General features: G+C 40.0%; 1 protein-coding gene across 1 annotated transcript in view; it reads right to left on the bottom strand.

The window, feature by feature from the left end:
* LOC103459532 (copine-8) overlaps positions 1-17,876 on the bottom strand; it is a 73,239-nt gene that overhangs the window by 38,326 nt on the left and 17,037 nt on the right. The window contains exons 2-5 of the mRNA XM_008401168.2: positions 12,585-12,625; positions 11,188-11,234; positions 9,328-9,431; positions 1,846-1,885 (exon numbers count right to left, since the gene is read on the bottom strand). Coding sequence (XP_008399390.1) covers positions 1,846-1,885; positions 9,328-9,431; positions 11,188-11,234; positions 12,585-12,625 — 232 coding nt within the window. The remainder of the gene's footprint in view (positions 1-1,845; positions 1,886-9,327; positions 9,432-11,187; positions 11,235-12,584; positions 12,626-17,876) is intronic.

The following is a 17,876-nucleotide window of genomic DNA, read 5'->3' as shown; positions in this document are numbered from 1 at the left end:
GAACAACATAATATGATTTTTAGTTTATTCAAAGTCACATTTATCTGACAAAAGCCCTTCACCATACACCCAATTCACCTCTTTTTAAAAACATCTATGTTTAGCAGCAGGACAGTGACCGTTTGCCTCAAAGTTGAAGAGAAACTTCTAAGCCCATAAAACAAAGCTAACCAATATGAAAACCCCCTTGTGGATTCCTGCTACTGAAGACATATGATGGTGCAATATAGCAACCTGCAGAGAGGAAAACCTGCATCATCCTGGCTTAAGGTGATGAAAACTCTTTTCATTTTCATGCAATTCTTGATGCAAACGCAGGCATAAATATTTTTGCATTTAAGGCAGGTGATTACTTCAAAAGCCACGTCTCAGAATACTGTCAACTTTCAGAGAATACGCGGACTTTATGAAGTCCGCCATAAGCCTGTGGTCGTCTGGGCTACCAAAAAGAAAAAGAACAAAAAAAAAAAAACTATGTATAAAAACACAGAAAGCCCCAAATTAATATGAAAATGCATGCACAACATGAGCGAACTCAACCGCAACTTGTGGATGTTAGTGAAATGATCAAATGTCTGCACTCAAGTTTTGATCTTTATCAAATAAACAAGATCTCATAAAAGCGACTTGGCTTTCCTAAAATACACAACGCAGAGCTGCAGGCTAGACTGTGATTTCCTCCCTTTTTCTCAGCTTTATTTTATGTCTCTTCCAATAATCCACACTTTCTAAAAGCAGGCAACAGTCACACCTGAGCATCCATCTCATGTGTTATGTGGGCAGCGTGGCGGGCCCGGACACTTAAAAGCAAGAAAGGATGAGAGCTGTGTGGCTTGTTGCCTTGGGGCAAAGCAAAACTGGCTGTCTGTACCTTCCAAGAGGCAACATCGAGAGACACATTGAGCCTATTAGTCAGCACTCGCAAATATCCACAACGTTCTGTGATATTGCAAACGCAGAGTTAGAGGAGTTCGGGAAAAGCATTGGTAGATTGATCCAAAGCTCTGATTAGCTGACATGTAAAAAGAATAAAGAAAAATTGAAAATCGGCCAAGTCAAAGTCCAGACTTTAAGTCAACGTATGGAGTTAAATCCATGTCAGATGCTATATAGCATTACCAGACCAAAGACAAGTCATTCATGCTTGAAAACCCTTCAACACATGGTAGCAGTTTTCACAACAAGAATTGCTACAGTCAGTTATTAGGCTTAGGGAGCAATTACTTATTCATGATTTACATTTACTAAAATTATCTTTGATATCAACATTTGTTTAATGTAACATTTTAACTGTAAGGGAGGGTGGAAATATTTGTCCACAGCACCGTAGATGTCCATGAATTAGGATGATCTTGAGCTTTCCAATTGCTTTCTATCAGTCTTTTGTGGCTCTTACTGGGAATTACGTCTAATCAAATCATACCTACATAAGTTGGATGTGATAACTTAGAGTATTTATCTTGAAAAATAGACAAGACTTTCCTCACCCAATGGAAAATAAACATGACAGTTCAGCGTCCAAGCTGCCTCCGGTTCTTTGAACTAGAACGCCCTGAAAGCAGCGGGCGGGTAATGGCTGTTATTACCTGCGAGGACGCTGCTGTTACTAATTACAGCTGTTGTAATCACTGGCATCAACGGAAGAAGCAGGGTGGACAAATTTAATTTCTAAATGACCCCCACCCTGCTCCGAGACCGCGCAAGTTTAGCAGACAATCAGCCCAGTCGTTGTAATGGCCAGATTGCCATTACGTGGCTAAAATGGTCCAAATGGGAGGAAGACACACACGCACGCACGCACACACACACACAAAGTGAGAAAGGAAGATCCAGAAAAGAACTCACGTGTTTCTGCAGGTTGGCACTCTTTGAGTCAACATCGTACCTGTGGAAATAAAGGAAGAAGGAGGGTCAGCGCGTTCCTGATAGATGCGGAGTGACAGATCTCAGCTGGGACCGCTGCCGATTACAGGCAGGATAAATCAGTAACGGGACTCAACAGCTCGTCAATGAACACCTCGCCGTAAGCTCTGGGTACTCTGCATCCCAGTGTGCAGCATTACAACTCTTCCCCATTAGACTGACGCTAAATAAATTGTTATTCACACACAGGACTGTGAAAAGATGAGGATATGGGGACGTTAATGAGTCCATCATTCTCTTATTGTGTTGCCAAAAGTAGTTGCAAGCCTTGTAACTTTCCACAATTTGTCACACAAAATCCCAGTATGATGCTGCCACCACCTTGTTTCACTGGCGTATTAAGAGCAATTAACATTCTTAGTTGTTTTTTTCCCCCTAGTGTTTTACAGGCCTGGTGGGCTACCAGTCTTTATTTGCCTCCCCGTCAGGCTTAAATTGGATTTTTTTATGTAATAGACTTAGTGAGATACAGTATGAAATATTACACTGTCTACATGAAACCCTTTTCATACTGAATAATACGGAATAGATCAAAAATAGATCTTTTGATCTATTTCCGATCAAAAGATTTATCAGTGTAATTTCCCAAAAGCTGAGTAGCGTGTTTTGTGTCAAGGTCAGATGTGACTGAAGATTGTTCCTCCTCGGCCTCCAATCAAAATTATTTAGAGAATTTATAAATGTATTCAGTCTCACCACATCTTAACATGTGAACATCCTCCTCCTGTCTTACGTCTGTCATTAGCTGCTAGCTCTGATTGTCTTGTTGCCGGGCATTAAATTTGAATGCCAATGTTTGGCGACATTACGTAAGGCATAAGGCCAATGAAAACACCATATGACATGAATGTGTGACATGGTACAGCGGCAGTTTTTTTTTCTCCCCTCATCCAATGTGATAAAACAGCATCATGTAAAAATCTATGTTCTTTTGTTTGGTTGTGAAAACACAAAACCATTAAAATGGTTGAAGAAAAATAATTATACCACAGTAACAGTGACGGTAAAGATGGATTAAGCTAGGTTTATAGTTCCTCCTGCCTGTTGGCCTCAAAAGCTACTATTTCCAAACGATGATGCCTGCTGAAGCAGCTCAGAATTTCTGTAACTTTAAATATTTTCTATCACAAAAACACAGTGGGCCGCTGGTGGACCCTCCCATCTAGCAATCCAACCCTTTCTGGGAATTTTTAATTATGAGCTAAAAGTTACATCTGACCATAGAAGCTTCTTTTATTTATGTTTGATGGGTCTTCTACATGGATTTCTTAAACAATATATTTAGTTTGGCTACTCTTCCATACAGTTCAGATTTGTGCAATGTGAACACTTTTACAAAACATTGTGCATTATTTTTGTAAGTGTGTCCGATTTGCCTCGTTTTTCCCTCTAGATCGCTCCATGCAGCCCGTACACACAATATTTGCAAAAGGACTCATTTGTCTGGAAACGCTCCCCCAGGCTCTGCGGAACGGCAGGTCATCAGACAAACCGTTTACTCAGCAATCTAAGATCATTTCACACCTCAGGTCATTTCACTCAGCTCTAAATATGGATCGCTCTTTGCAGGCTAATACTTAAGGGAAATAAGTAGCCATTTAGTTACTTTCTTAAAATGTTCTGGATGTTTAGGGCTAGAATGCTCAGATACTATAAATCTGAATTGGAATGGACAAGATTTCTCTTGCGCAACCAAGTTTGGGGACTGGTTTATTACTAAAGGTTGAGGCCCCAAAACCTGGACTCACAGCTACTTTAGGTTTTTGTTATGCAAGAGCTGAAAATGAGACTTGTGATGATAGGATTTTTGACGCAACTGTAGCTTTTATAGACAGGTAGAGCTGGTTATCCATCGCTACCTACCAGGAAAGTGATGGAGCCTCTTACTGTACGCGTCTCTCAGGAATGTTTTTGTCTTTGTAGAGTTTTCAGATTCTCCACTTCCCGACTGGTTCATGTAGTATTTACTTTTACTGTCTATCATTCACGAGTCTGAATAGCTCATTGGCAGAAAATGAAAAACAATGCTTGAAGAACGAGATTCTCTCTTTCCTCTGCAGAGATGAATAACCATTTACGAGGGCTGACCGTTGGCTTACTGTTTGCTATAATTTTAACAAAAATATTGCCGTTTCCAGCAGTGTTGTGTGCAAGAAAGAAAAAAAAAGCAAGATTTACTGACTTTACAAGAAAGTAAAGTGAGGTTTTTCAGACATTCTGGGTTCCAGTCAACTGACTTTTAGTTTCAGTTTAAAGTTGTTGGGTTTTTTTCCACAGTGTCCGGGCTCGACGCCAAACATTTCTCAGACTGCTCATGTCTTTATTGTCATTGATTCCTTCAGCTTTTTTTTTACGTTTTCTTCCTCTTGGTTCATTGCCAGATTTTCTGAATTACTGTCTTGCTTCTTGCCTTGTTCTCTCAGTCAACTGGAGTTTCTGCAGTGCCTTTGTGTTTTGTTTATTAAAGCCTTTTGTATTCGTAAGTAGCTTTCCGCTTTCTTAAGTGGGTTTACCGTATGGGGCAAAGGTTATAAGCTTTTTCACGTTTTGACCCACTGTAACCACTAAGTTAAATGCATTATGAGAGGGTAGGGATTTGTTCATTGTCCAAACTTGTTGTAAACAAAAATCTGAAATTTGAGATCATACTGAGTAAAACCTACTCCAACCAGCTGTATTAGAGGTTTGTTAGAGGGCATAAGTGAACAAAAACTCGCAAAGACCAAGTAGCAGACCAAAGTTGTTGAGCTGGTTAAAATGACCATGTAAACCACTAGTCTGCCTTTAATGATCCAAAAGCTAATATGTGGCCTCTTCTTTAAAAAAAAAAAAAAAAAGAAAAACCCCCCTATATTTTTAGTTGTAAGTTAGTTCCACAAAGTATTGACAAAAAGGAAATGAATACAAATGAAAACTACCTTTGTGAGATGACTTCGCAAACATTTTTTAAACGAAAATGTCAGCAACTGTAACATAAATTTGGGGGAAAAAACCCCAGAGGATATCAATATTACTTCAAGGCCTTGTTTCATTTTATCAATGTGTGTATTTACGAAGTAACAATATAAAGTTTAGCATAATAAATCAGTGAAAAGTGATTTCCGTCGTCACTTTTCGCCTTGTTTTCAGACGGCCTCATAGTCATGGCCCATCTTTCGCCTGCAATCGTCTCAGACGGCGTTGCCCTCGACGGGCCGACAGTGGCAGCTTTATACAGCTGCTGATGAAAACCGAACAAAACAGGAGCCCCATGTGAACGCACACAGATAGACACAGAAAAGCCTGTTACTCACACACTGAGAAAGCTTATCATGACCAATTCTCACAGCTACAAAAAGCTAGCTTTGGTTAGAAGATGATCAACTCCGTTCAGACAAACATTAACCCAAATAACTGTGTCACTAAAACAGGACGAGACACATTTTACTGGACAACAAATTGTCCAAGAAATGATTGCAATAAACAATAATAACGACATTTTGAGCCCATTTTCAGCTACTGCACTAATTACATCAAAGTACATCCTCTGAAAAATATAAAACTAAAGAACATTTGACACTGGAACTGGAAAACATTTTATATACCCAAAATAAGTAAACAAAACGACAATAATTGAAAGGGATCATGAAGTCTATGCAAACAAAACTGCTTTTCAAAAAATAAAAAATAAATACTAATAACTCACGTTTGACAGGGAAAACAGGTCAAAAGTGGCAGCTAGTGCAAACCAACTACTTGGGGCAAATGTTTGCAGCATTTTTTCAGAACGCCGGATATTCAATAATATTAAAGCGGAGCATCTCTGCCACATGGAGTTTATCAATCTCATTTTAATTTATCATGCCATTCATTTATTGCTTATTGTTACAGGCTTAGTTGTGGAGCCAAATTGAATTTTAATAGGGCCCGCACCAACTTCCTCGTTTTCTGATTTTCCATTCGCTCTGTTCCTTACCTGTCACAAGACAATCAGTTCTTCACATTTTGAAACTTATAACTTGTCTTCAAAGCCATTTTTCTAGTCCCTCAGGTGTCTGATCGTCCTGCCCGTCAGGTTTCCCTCTAAAGAGAGCCTATCAGTCAGGATTCTCTGGTGCAGTTTAGCTGAAACGCCTCACATTCAAATGACTGTATTTCGAATGTCGCTTTAATAATTACCAGCTCTTTAAATCAGCCGAACGGGTGAAAATATGCTCATTCAGAGACAGAAAGAAAGCCCAGCAAGTTGAGTATGATTCATTTTCATAGTCCCAATTTATTTAATACTTTAACAATATATAATGAGATTAGTATCATTGTACAGCAAGATTCCAGTTCAATTAAATGAAATTGCAACAATGCCTCATCCTGAGAATGCATGTGGCAACTGTGGAAAGGATGAATTTGCTTTTAATAAAAAAAAAAGTGCAGTAAAACTACAATACCCCCAAAAGACTTTACATACATTTCTGTGTAAAAACTATCAAAACCCACAAATGTTTTGTTTTTTTTCCACATAACATTATATAACAATACCAATAAAAATGTGTTTGAGGTGGTAATGCGAGAAATCCTGGTTATATTTGTTTTGGACATTTAAAATATCTTGCAGTGTTAAGTGTTCTTTTCAAAATTAAAGTCTATTGGTCTTTAGGACGGTGAACTTGCATCAATATGCCGTTGTTATATTTACTTGAAAATGGTCTCAAAACTACAATATTTTGCTGGACAATCCAGCAAAATTTGTCATTGTGACGGGGCACATTACTCTGAGGGAAACTGGTGTGATCTTACAAGCAAATCTAAACTAGATTCTCTGGAGAGAGAGGATATCATGACAAGCTGCATCACTTATCTTTTTCATGCACAACAACGCAAGTAGTAGCAGCATGTGCTTCTTATGTGTGTAAATAGACTGACTGGTGACTCGATGTGGTCCACCGGAGCATATTCGACATGAAAGGTTAAATGCTTCTTTTTTTTTTTTTCCCCAGAAGGAAAACCGTCTTTCCCTACATCTCCAGCCACCATTCCCCGAAGCCCCGGTTGTTATGGCTACCTGCTACACCGCACACAACCGGCACGCAAATACCCACACCGTGGCTTGGGCCGCGGCGCATGTGGGGAGAGCGGCGAGCAAGAGGCACACATCACTTTTGGTTTCGTCTTGGAGTGAGTCTGTCCAGCATGTGACCGGGTGACACATCTCCTGCACATGTGAGCGCGGAGCGTGACTGAGCGACTCGGTGGAAATGCCAAGGCAGGGTCCTACGTTGGTCGTTGGTCTGGTCAAGCACCTGAGCAAAAAGGCTCAGGATATTTTAGGTGTCGTGATTGGAAATGGTCCAGTCACCTCTTACAGAGCTGCCAGGATCCAGGTGTGAACCCGACATTCCAAAGATGCTCGTCATATTTCGTTCTCTCACAATATTCCACCCACACAAACTATTTTTTCCCACACAACCTTTTTTTTAATTTTCTTCCCTTATTTTTTTTCTTACTACCGTCTCCCAGCCACTCCTCCCCGTCGCGACCCAACTTTCACGATGATGGTAAAAACTGTTGCCGCTCCTCTGTGGTTTACAGATAATCTAATTAATCTTATCATTTTACAAGAGAAACTGAAATTTGCATGTAGGTGATGCGTCTCTAGGCATCACCTAGAGACGCTGCTGGCAGGTTCAAAACGTCTAAAACCCCATCGGTATGCGAAGGAAGACCAAAGAAATGTCAGATTCCTACATTTGCACCTCGTGCAACCAAAAAGGTCTAGTCAGTAAATCTGAAGTACAAGGAAATGACGCAGATTCACACTGATAACATCTGTGGAATGATGAGAATGACAGGTTTCATAGTCGAAGTGCAATCCATATAAAGTCAAGTGGAAGGCCGTTTGCCAACCAGTAGAAACGAACTGGAATCCTAGTCAATGCAGCAGGACGGTAACCTCAAAGATACCAGGAATTGTACAACAGAAAGGCAGGAAAAGTATTCAAACTTATTCATGGGTGTCTGGAAACCTCAATGAATTGAATTCTTATAGATCACCAAAAGAAAATTCATCAATAACATCATGACAGACTGAATACATCAAACAGAAAACAGCTGCTTTAAGTTGTTGCTGTTAAAAAGTTACTTTTACAATTATATACTGAGGAGGTGTAGTTGTTTTTTCCTTTAGGTATTCTCTCTGCTTCACAATTGAATAGGGCCACAGATTATTTTCAAACTACCCCTAAACTCAAGCTCAAAACGTTAAGCATCCAGGAAGGACAGGTCTGATTTGAACCGAATGTGCTCAACATGCAGAGCAGTGATATGTATGTAAATAATTCAACTGCCTAAAAACAGAGAGTGACAGTAGAGACATCATGAATGGAGCTTTGGTAAACATTCAGGATGTTTCTTGAGCATCCAATGGTCAAAATAGGGAAATGATGTAGAGCAGACTCCTGAAAACATGATGCTGTTTGCCTCAGAGTGTATGGCCTTTCAGTGGTAAAACGTCTACAACGGCAGTCTCTAATAGGAAATCCCTCTGTCAAACCTGACACAAACACATCCTTGTTGTACTGCTGAGGTGGCTTTGTTTTTGGTCGGATAAGGTTTGCATAATTCCTGCTGCCATGCATGCCTAAAGATGTTTTTGTGAACATGGAAGTTGTGCCGTTAGAGAAGAATCAGTCAACCGTCTATCGCACTGAGTAAGATGGCAGGAGAAATGTCTCCCCTGAAGGAACCCTGAGCCTTTTTCTCTGGGGCGGAACCACTCTGCAGGTGTGCAGCTTTGTTTATACAAAGGTGAGCGCCTTGTCTCAGTTGACCCTGACCTTTGAAAGCTGTTAGTTCACTTCTGGGTTTAAAAACGACAAATGTTCCACTTCCAATTCAGCTTCAGAGCAAATGAAGGCATGTTAAGAGACTGTGGTTCCTGGTCTGAGAGGCATTTATACATTTCTTCTTTGACAGACCAAGAAGTAAAACACAATGTCTCCAATTTTAACAAAAGAAATCTCAAATCAGATCTCAGGCAGAATTGATAGGACAACACAGAGGGCAAGAAGAAACATGATAGACTTCAAAATGGAAGAAAAGTTCACCTCACAAGAGGAAAATGTCACCGATGTAAAGCCGGAGATGCAATCAAAAGGTTATGTGGTGGAATGGTCTAGTCAAAGTCTGGGCCTGAATCTGAATCCAACTGAAAATCGGTGGCAAGACTTTCAAAGCGATGTTTGCAGAACATTTACTCGCATTTTTCTTATCCAATCGCACAAAATTGTACAAAAATATATTGCATGTGGCTAAAATATGACAAAATGTAAGGAGCAAAAACTTTTACTTGTCGCTGCACAAAGCAAAGAAAACCAGACCAAAAAAAAAAGGACTAAAAAAAGTTAAGCAAACACAGGAAGTTGTACTCACAAGTCAAATCTGAGATTCTGTCGCTCTTCAAAGAAGTAGTCCAGCATGAATTTCCTCACGAAGTCTGGGTTTAGCGTGTTGTCAATCACCTCCGTTCTCCCAAACTGGAAGTGAAGAGCAAAGATGAGAGAGATGTTGAGAGAACAGTCGGGAGAACACTCAAGGGTCCGACCGCTCCTCATCTCCGCTGCTTTGCTCAACCATTTCCGTTTGCCGCCCTGCCTTCAGAGAATCTATAAAATGTCGCTTTATCTTCGCGCAACACTTCGGAGATTTCTCCGTTCAAAAAAACAGCGGCTTTTCCAGGCCCTCCGCGAAGTTGCGGTGACTCATGTAAAGTACCTCATCAGCTGCAGCCCGTTCCTCTGGAGACTCATCAGGAGAGGCACTGGTTACGGGAGATTATGTACAGCTACGGCGTAATGAATGCAGAGCAACTTAAGCATCCAGTCAATGGGGGTCAGGCAGGTCAGCGTCTGACATTTAACTTCGCCTATTGATAGAGCAAGCAGATGACGGGCCACTCGGAATTCTGAAGAACTGGGAGTGATTGGGGCGGTGGGAATTTGAACTCTCATTTACATTCGTGAATATTCATGTGGTGGAGGAAAAAAAAAAAAAAACTCTCTGGTGACTGCAGTTCAGAAAACATACTCTTAAAGATGCTGTCGACGGTGTTTATCAATTAAAAAGAGCAATGACAGGCATAATTAATACTTTCATTAAAACCTAAAATAAGTCCTCCACCTGTGTCTCTGGTTGGTTTGCTGACAAGTGACCATCTGCCGTTTTCACAGATATCAGCTTAGATGGTAAATAAAAATCATTAATGCAAATGTGACGCCAACAGAGAGACAAATTAGGCTGGTGAATACATTGACCTGATGTGCTATTTCTAGTTAAATAATGCACATTGCTTTTAATCATTTTAAGTGTTTGTCTAATGAGAGCGTGCGTAGCCTAAAGTAAATAAGAGCTTAAGCACATTAGAAGAGCCTTGACTAATGTAACCCGTGCGGCTAAAAAGAGTAACGTTTGCATTTAAATATGATATTTTAATGACTCAATATGTTGCCCCCCCTGACTGTTCACGTCTTAAAGGGATAGTTCAGGATTTATAGAGTAGCTATAATAAGTAAAATACCTGCTTTAGACGGGGAACGGTCTGTTTTTTGTTTTTTTTTTAATCACGGAGAATCAAGCTAACTGATTGTTTTCACAGGTGTCTTCAAAAAAAATGTCTCGTCACCATCAAGGTGAAACAGGAACAATTGGTTCCATGAGCTCTGTGTTCTCAGTTTTTTCTTTCTCATGGAAAGCACTATATGATTTCTTTGATTTTCTTCATCACATATAGAGCTCTGAGTCCGTTTAGCTGCGTCTCTTTCACGGACGAAGTCAGCCACAGAGCTTCAGCTGCTGCTAAAAACGTGTACTCCATTTATTTCTCTTTGCTAATAATAATAATCAATTTAATTTATAACGCACTTTTTATTAATAAAAATCTCAAAGTGCTACACGGTGCAGCTAAAAACAAACAAAATCAACAATCAAAAAAAGACAGTCATTTAAAAGTGGAGTAGGCTTGTCTAAAAAGAAAAGTTTTCAAGCCGGTTTTAAAATCGGACAATAATTGCGGGGCTCTCAAATAGTCTGAGAGAGTTCCATAGATGAGGAGCAGCCACAGCAAATGCCCGATCACCCATAGTCCTTAGTCTTGATCGAGGAAGGTGGAAAGCCCTCCTTTGCCAATTTATTCTGTATGCAAGATGAAACTTTATTGTTGTATTGACATATTCACGGCCTTGAAAACCAATACAAAGAAGATACCGTGGTGTTGCTGTGAAGAAGCATACTGACCTCTCTCCATTCCTTGTTGCCCATGCCTTGTGTGTAGAGAACACAAACTGTAAAGAAGACAAACGTCCAACATTAACATCAGTCAAAGCAAACATCTATATTTACAAGATGTGTAGCTAATTATAGTATAAATAAGGCTGGATTACTGAAGCAGAACATGTTCCATGGATTTGAAAAACGTATTTTCTTTTTTTTTTATTCCATCAGAAAGCTGGAGCCGTTTGATATTTTTATCACTGGGTCACATACCCCAGTTATCTATGCATTTCTGCCAACTTTAATACTTTCCCCTCGCTTCTTCGCCTTCTGGCTCCTTCCTACATCAGTCAGGTTCAAATTAAAGGATTAAAGTCGTGCTCAGAGGAATCACGAGATCACAAGAACTACCTAGACATATAGTTAAAGCCTGTCCTCTACTACTCCCTCATACAATCACCGTCATCCCAGCACTCGTCTCATCATTGTCATCATCATTGCCACAATGATTCACTCCTTCCATCCCGTTCTCTTGGAAATGTGCTGACAACTTGTTCATCATGCAATAACTTTTTTCCTGGTGTGGTCTTACACTGTTGGACACAAATGCTACAGTGGAAATGACAGGAAGAGTTTTTGTGAAGTATAAAATATCCTGGCCAAGACCAACTTTAATGAAAAAGTAGAGCTACTTAAAGTTAAATGCATTACTCTGTCATTTACAGTTACAGTACCAGTTCCACCTAAGCTGGAAATTACTTTATAGTCAATTTAGTCAGTGGTGTATGGTTATAATGGCCAACTTAACCTAATTTGTGGTCAAATTTAGGTTTGTATTCTAATCAGAAGCTTTTTAAATTTTTTAAAAAGCTAGTATTCATTAACAAAATAAGGAAGATGTTATATTTTTAAGTCAAGATGTGATGCAGCAAATCAAAGATAAAAATTATCCATTTAAAAAACAAACACAATAAACCTGCTAAGCATTATTAGACTTTGTTCTTTAAGAATGTTGATGAAAAGAAAAATGTAAGATTTTTCTAAACCAAATTTGCTTTTCTCTAGAAAATGATAAAAGCAACGTTTTCCCCAGACATGACAGTTTTGTTTTAACGAAGATTTCACGATAGTATTGTGAGTGGGCGTTCCTGGCGTGGGATTTCATTTTTAGTCATTTTGTTTGTTTTCTTTTGCTTAATTTTTTTTTCCTTTTAAAAGGGATATTGTTTGTTCAACAATAAATTTGATCCATTAATTTAGCAATCATTCTAAATTCATTACTATCCATTTTAACCAATTTCCTGACTCTTATTTTAATATGTGATAAAAACCTCTATACAGAAAATAACAGTGTAGTCTTTTCCACATGACTGTCTAAAGAGTTATGAGTTTGATTGATGTTTGGACATCACGTTTCTTACTTGGGTCTGATTTGGAGAAGGTGTCCATGTCCAGCAGGTTTCTGTGAAGACACAAAGAGAGGAAATGGATGAAAAACAAAGTTTGTTTGGGCTGATGTAATCCAGCTCTGTGCCCAATAACCTTGTGAAAATATTGTCTGCATTAAGGAATAACACACCACCGACAGTTCAGTACAAGAACAAGAAATAACATTTTAATACAGTGGATTCATATCTCGCTTCACCTCCGTTGTCATTAGTTATAGTTACAGAGACATTTTAGCTATTCTGACAATGCATTTGTTGTAAAGCAAAAGCAGTTTGACTTCTAAAACTAAGTAAAAACAGCTTTTATGCTACATTTAGAATTACAAGTCTTCTTTGTGACAGTAAAAGTGATGCTAAATCTAAAAATATAGCACAAAAAAAAAAAAAACACCACTGAAATAATCCAACAGGTTCAAACATAACCTCATCAAACCCAGACTTAATGTATTCTTCCGAGCTGCATTACCTGACATAGTTAAATCTCTGCATGTCACAAACATAAACGAGCCGCTGATTTGTGCTGTGTGACCTGTTGCGTTTGTTCCGAGCCATTAACCGTGTCTGTACATCTGTTTATATCCGTATCCTGCTCTGAGTTGACCACGGCTGGCAGTGGAGATTAGCTTAGCGGGCGAAGTCTATATGAGGCACAGATGCTTCAGAGCGTCGAATCATAAAGATAGATGGGAGATCTCATGGTTCACTGGCTGCATGCTCACAACGCCAAGCCAGCCGTAGCATAACAACCAAGGTTTGTGTGACATAGAAAAGTAGTTTTGCAGCGATTTCAATTGTTGATCTCAGCGATACTTAGCCCAACTGTAGCAGGTGCTAACTGGAAAATTCACCACAGCAAGCCAACACAACAATCACTAATGTAGATAGGCAATGCTCAATGGGCCTCGGTCAAGTACTTCTTCTTCTTTTGTTTTGGACTTGATGATGTTATGTGGATCATTTACCTACAGCATAACTCAAGCACAAATAAACGCATGGACAGGAACTGATTGGCGGATGTTCTTCATGAGGAAATCTAAGCAAGCCATTTATGACTAAAGGCAGCCTCAGATTGTTACACTTCCACCACCATGTATAACTGTAGGTATGTTCTTTCTGCTTTATGCCTGAAGTAATGGGATGCACAAAAAGTTCCAACAATATGAAGCCTACAACACCAGTGAACTAGCTCTGCCCTTATCAGAAGAAGGATTGTCCTCTTTGATTTCACTGATTGGTCGGCAATTTGTGTTGTGTCAGACACACCGGGACAGACAACCAAATGACCAGAGTAAAAACCTCTTAACGTTTTTGGTTTGACAGAAATGAGGTTCTTCCAAACAGGAACACCTGCAGATTTTCCTTTGCGTATTGGACTTTTAATTATTTATTCCTTTCATATCAACACTATGATGAGAAAAAATAAAAATGGTCTTTACTGTCAAAGCATCCTGTACGTGTGCTTCTGTTATGGGGGTGTTAACTTGTACGTCGTAAGCCTAAATTTTATTGATTACGTTTGTTTACTTGCCAGCTCTAGAAGCTCTGTCTGTAAAGCTTAACATGACGATGCGGTAAGGGTGGCTATAAATGAACAAGCGGACTTTTAACCAGTCAAAATGTTTGCCAAAAAGAGTAGAAATGATGATGTATCACACACACATACACACACACGCACGCACGCACACACACTACCTGAGCCTGGGAATCTGCTTTCCTGACTACATTGTTCAGTGTAATGTGTAAAAAAGTAGTCTATGCAGGCATACGTGTGTGTGTGTGTGTGTGAGTCACACTGTGCATGTTGGACCTTGCGTGGATCAGAGCCGCTGTTTTTGTGGGCGCATCGTGTACGTGACATATTGTGTGGATCAGGAAATCACCGTTAGGTACCCGGTGCAAAGTTTCCATTTCTATTTTTTCTATATGTGGTCTGTATTTGTGTGGTTTCTGCTGGTTTTGTGCGCCACGCTTATGATGTGTGCTAAAGTTGTGATTGTGCTCTTGTGGTTTCAGGTGAGTTGTTGTTTTGTACGAACCACTCAATATCCTACAAGCGCCCCCGTCTCACGGGGCCAGTAGCATTTAAACATCAGCATTAGATGTTTTGTGATTTCTTTACAGGAAATTAGCCTAAAAATGTTCAACTACTTCTAACCTTGTTCAGGGGATTGTGAACACCCAGGAAACGGACAGAACTTGTTTTGAGATATGGGGCTAATTGCCCTGTTGGAGTTTGCCCACTTTCTCCTTTTAAGCGGGAATGTGACGTTTCAAAGTGAGCGACTGCTCAAAGCACATCACACACTCAGAATGGGCTCCCGGGCTCCCGTTGCGCACGTGCCATGTGTGCGACTGCGTGCCCGTTTCTGTATGTGCGAGTGCGACACGTTTGAAGGGTTTCCACTTCAGAGGATAATGTGAATGAGTCACGGCGCTGTCTCTTTTCCTCCTCTCTCTTTTTCATCCAGAGGCGGGCAGTGGAAAGCTGAAAGCTGCCGCCCGAGTCACTCTTAGGTCTGCAGGAAGAATGCCATCAGACTCAGTTCAGTTTGTCACTTGAGAAAATGCTGTAACCTCCAATAATAGCTCTTATAGCTATGTCTTAACCAGTAATAGAGAAACTGAAATGTTTGCTTGTTCGCAATGTGATCAACTTAAATTTTTAAGTTTTACCAAAGATTCTCAACTGGGTTTAGGACCATTAAAGACATCAATATGCTTTATTTTAAACCATTTCACTGCAGATCTGGCTGTATGTTTATTAAAGCTGCAGTGTGTCAGTTTTAGAAAAAGTGTTTTTTTACGTATTTGTTTAAACTGCCACCATGTCACGACAGACACATTGAACTCCTCTGCCTTGTCCCAATATCTACCCCTTGCTCTCTGAGCCTGTCGTGAATGCTAAAGCTACTTAGCATGGCCACAGATAACGGTGGATGAATGGTTTTCGTGTAGCGGTGAGCTTTTTCTCTGCCACTAGCATATCTGGCAGCGCATTCACAAGGTTGATTGACAGCGTTAAGGCCCTCCTCTTGGGCTCTGATTGGTTGTTTTTGACCAGGAGCGGTGCATTTCTTCAGTTGATAACAGAAGCTCAGGAAGGAGATTGAGGAGACGTGGTCAAAGTTTTAAATATTTAAAATACATATTTTTGTAACATAAAAAATAAAGTTGCAGCTTTAATGTTTGTTGTCCTGACGGATGGTAAATCTCAACTCTTTGACAGGCTATAGCCAGTTCTTGTTTCCAGGATTACAAACGCACAAAACACTTTTCAAAAAGTTTTTTCAAAGCCGCTAAAGCTTCCTTGATTGTTGTTGGCCATGTCACGCAAACTTTATGCAACGCTGCCCTATGTTCCACCTATGTGCTGCACAACTAAAGCACAGCCAACTTCTGCTTTGCACACATACACAACAACAACAACAAAAAGTCTCTCTGATGTCAAAACCCATCGACAAATATGACAGCACATCTCAGACTGCTGTCAAGCCTTGCCTGCTCCTCCCTGTGGGGAAACCTTAGCATCCCAATTCCCCTCAGTATCCTGACTACACATCTGACACCACACCTGCGACAGCTGTCAGTCATCGCAACAGAAACGGAAAACTGGATGCAAGTCATTTCCCCAACTTTTCTCCTTCATTTGCTTCCCCGGCTGCCTTATTTAGCGGGCGCGGACAGAAACTTTGAGTCTGGAAGGTTGAAAAACAGGAATGGTGAGGCATCTGTAATTATAGGAGAAGCCTGATGGAGCTTCAATTGGAGTTCAACGAACAGGGCTAAGGTGTGTGTGTGTTGCCTCGCCCCCCCCCCCCCCCCACACACACAGGGTATAGCTGCACAGGAGGAGGTGTATGGAGACTGTTACCATTAGAAACTGCCGACAGCCAATCGGGCCCACTTGACCGAGCTGAATGACAGATGCTCTATATGTGCATGTCATTCCTCTCCCCCCGAACTTGGCAAGCAGGGGACGCCATCTGTGCAGAGGTATTTGCAATCTCACCTTTTCACTTATTCTGTTTTTTTCCTCCTCTCTCTACCATCTCTTGATCTATTTTCAACTTTCCTTTTAAGTTATTCTTTTTTCTCTCCATCTCTCTCTCTGTTGCCTCTGCTTTCAGTTCTGCCTTCCTACTTTTTTCAATTAGTGAATACATTCAAACATACCCTTTGGACTGGCTCGGGAGGCCACGTCCCTGACAGTGTGTTACCTTGACAACACAACAGCAAACCCCCCCTGGGACTCTTACAAGCCTCTCCTGTGCTACAGAAATAAATTGGGTTTTTAGCCCACTGGATGAAGGCGGAAAGGAGAGGGGAAGAGGAAAAGGGGAAGAACAGAAAATGTGAGGATTATTATTAGTGAAGCTTTAAAAAAGACAAAATGGAAATGGCAGAAGTGTGAAAGGGAAAAAACAGTGAGGAAGAGATTTAGCCAGCACCTTCGTCTTAATGCGACATTTGACTAACATTGGAGAGATGCTGCCTTTTCTTGACTCACTGCAGTTCTATTCCAAAACACTAGGGACACTAAAGAGAATAAAGGAGCTACACTAAAACATGCTAATTGGGAAGCAAAACTACAGTTTCCAACTATTTTTGCTCATAGCTGATTCTTAACATTATCATAGCTTTTTTCTCCCCACAAAAAATAAGAACAGAACACATTAATAAAAATAGAACGTCAATTATTACGGTCATAGTTATGACTCTACAACATTTTTTTATTTTTTTTTACTTTCAACACCATAACTGTATTTTCACACTGGGAAAATCACAAACCACTGCAATTTATCATTAATAGTTATGTGCAGTGATAAAATCTAATCTCACACAGAGACTTAAATATATATAGTACTCATATACAGTTTGATGTTATTCAATAAACAGTTTTTTTTGTTTGTTTTATTTTGCTTTTATTTTTATCACACCCAACTGGGGAAACCATGTTCTCTCTACATATGGAAACAATGGTAAGAAATGTCTTTGACAACATGACAAACTGTAATAATAATTTATGTAAAAGCTATTAAATCAAGTTAATACTTGTTACTGTGCTGTCTTACTACAAAAGCGTGGAGCAAACAAGGCCATATTGGATTTCACCTAATTTGCTTAAAATTCACAACTGTACCAACAGTAGCGTCAGACATTTGAGTCTTTTATTGAACCCTGGGGGGTGCTTAGTTTCTCCCATGATGCAGTTTGATTCTCTGTTATTGTCAAGTCGTCGGTGGAGCAGGTCCTTGCAAAAAACCC

The sequence above is a fragment of the Poecilia reticulata genome, linkage group LG23 (genome assembly GCF_000633615.1).
Source record: "Poecilia reticulata strain Guanapo linkage group LG23, Guppy_female_1.0+MT, whole genome shotgun sequence".
Classification (NCBI taxonomy): domain Eukaryota; kingdom Metazoa; phylum Chordata; class Actinopteri; order Cyprinodontiformes; family Poeciliidae; genus Poecilia; species Poecilia reticulata.
This window is presented reverse-complemented; position numbering and strand designations above follow the sequence as displayed.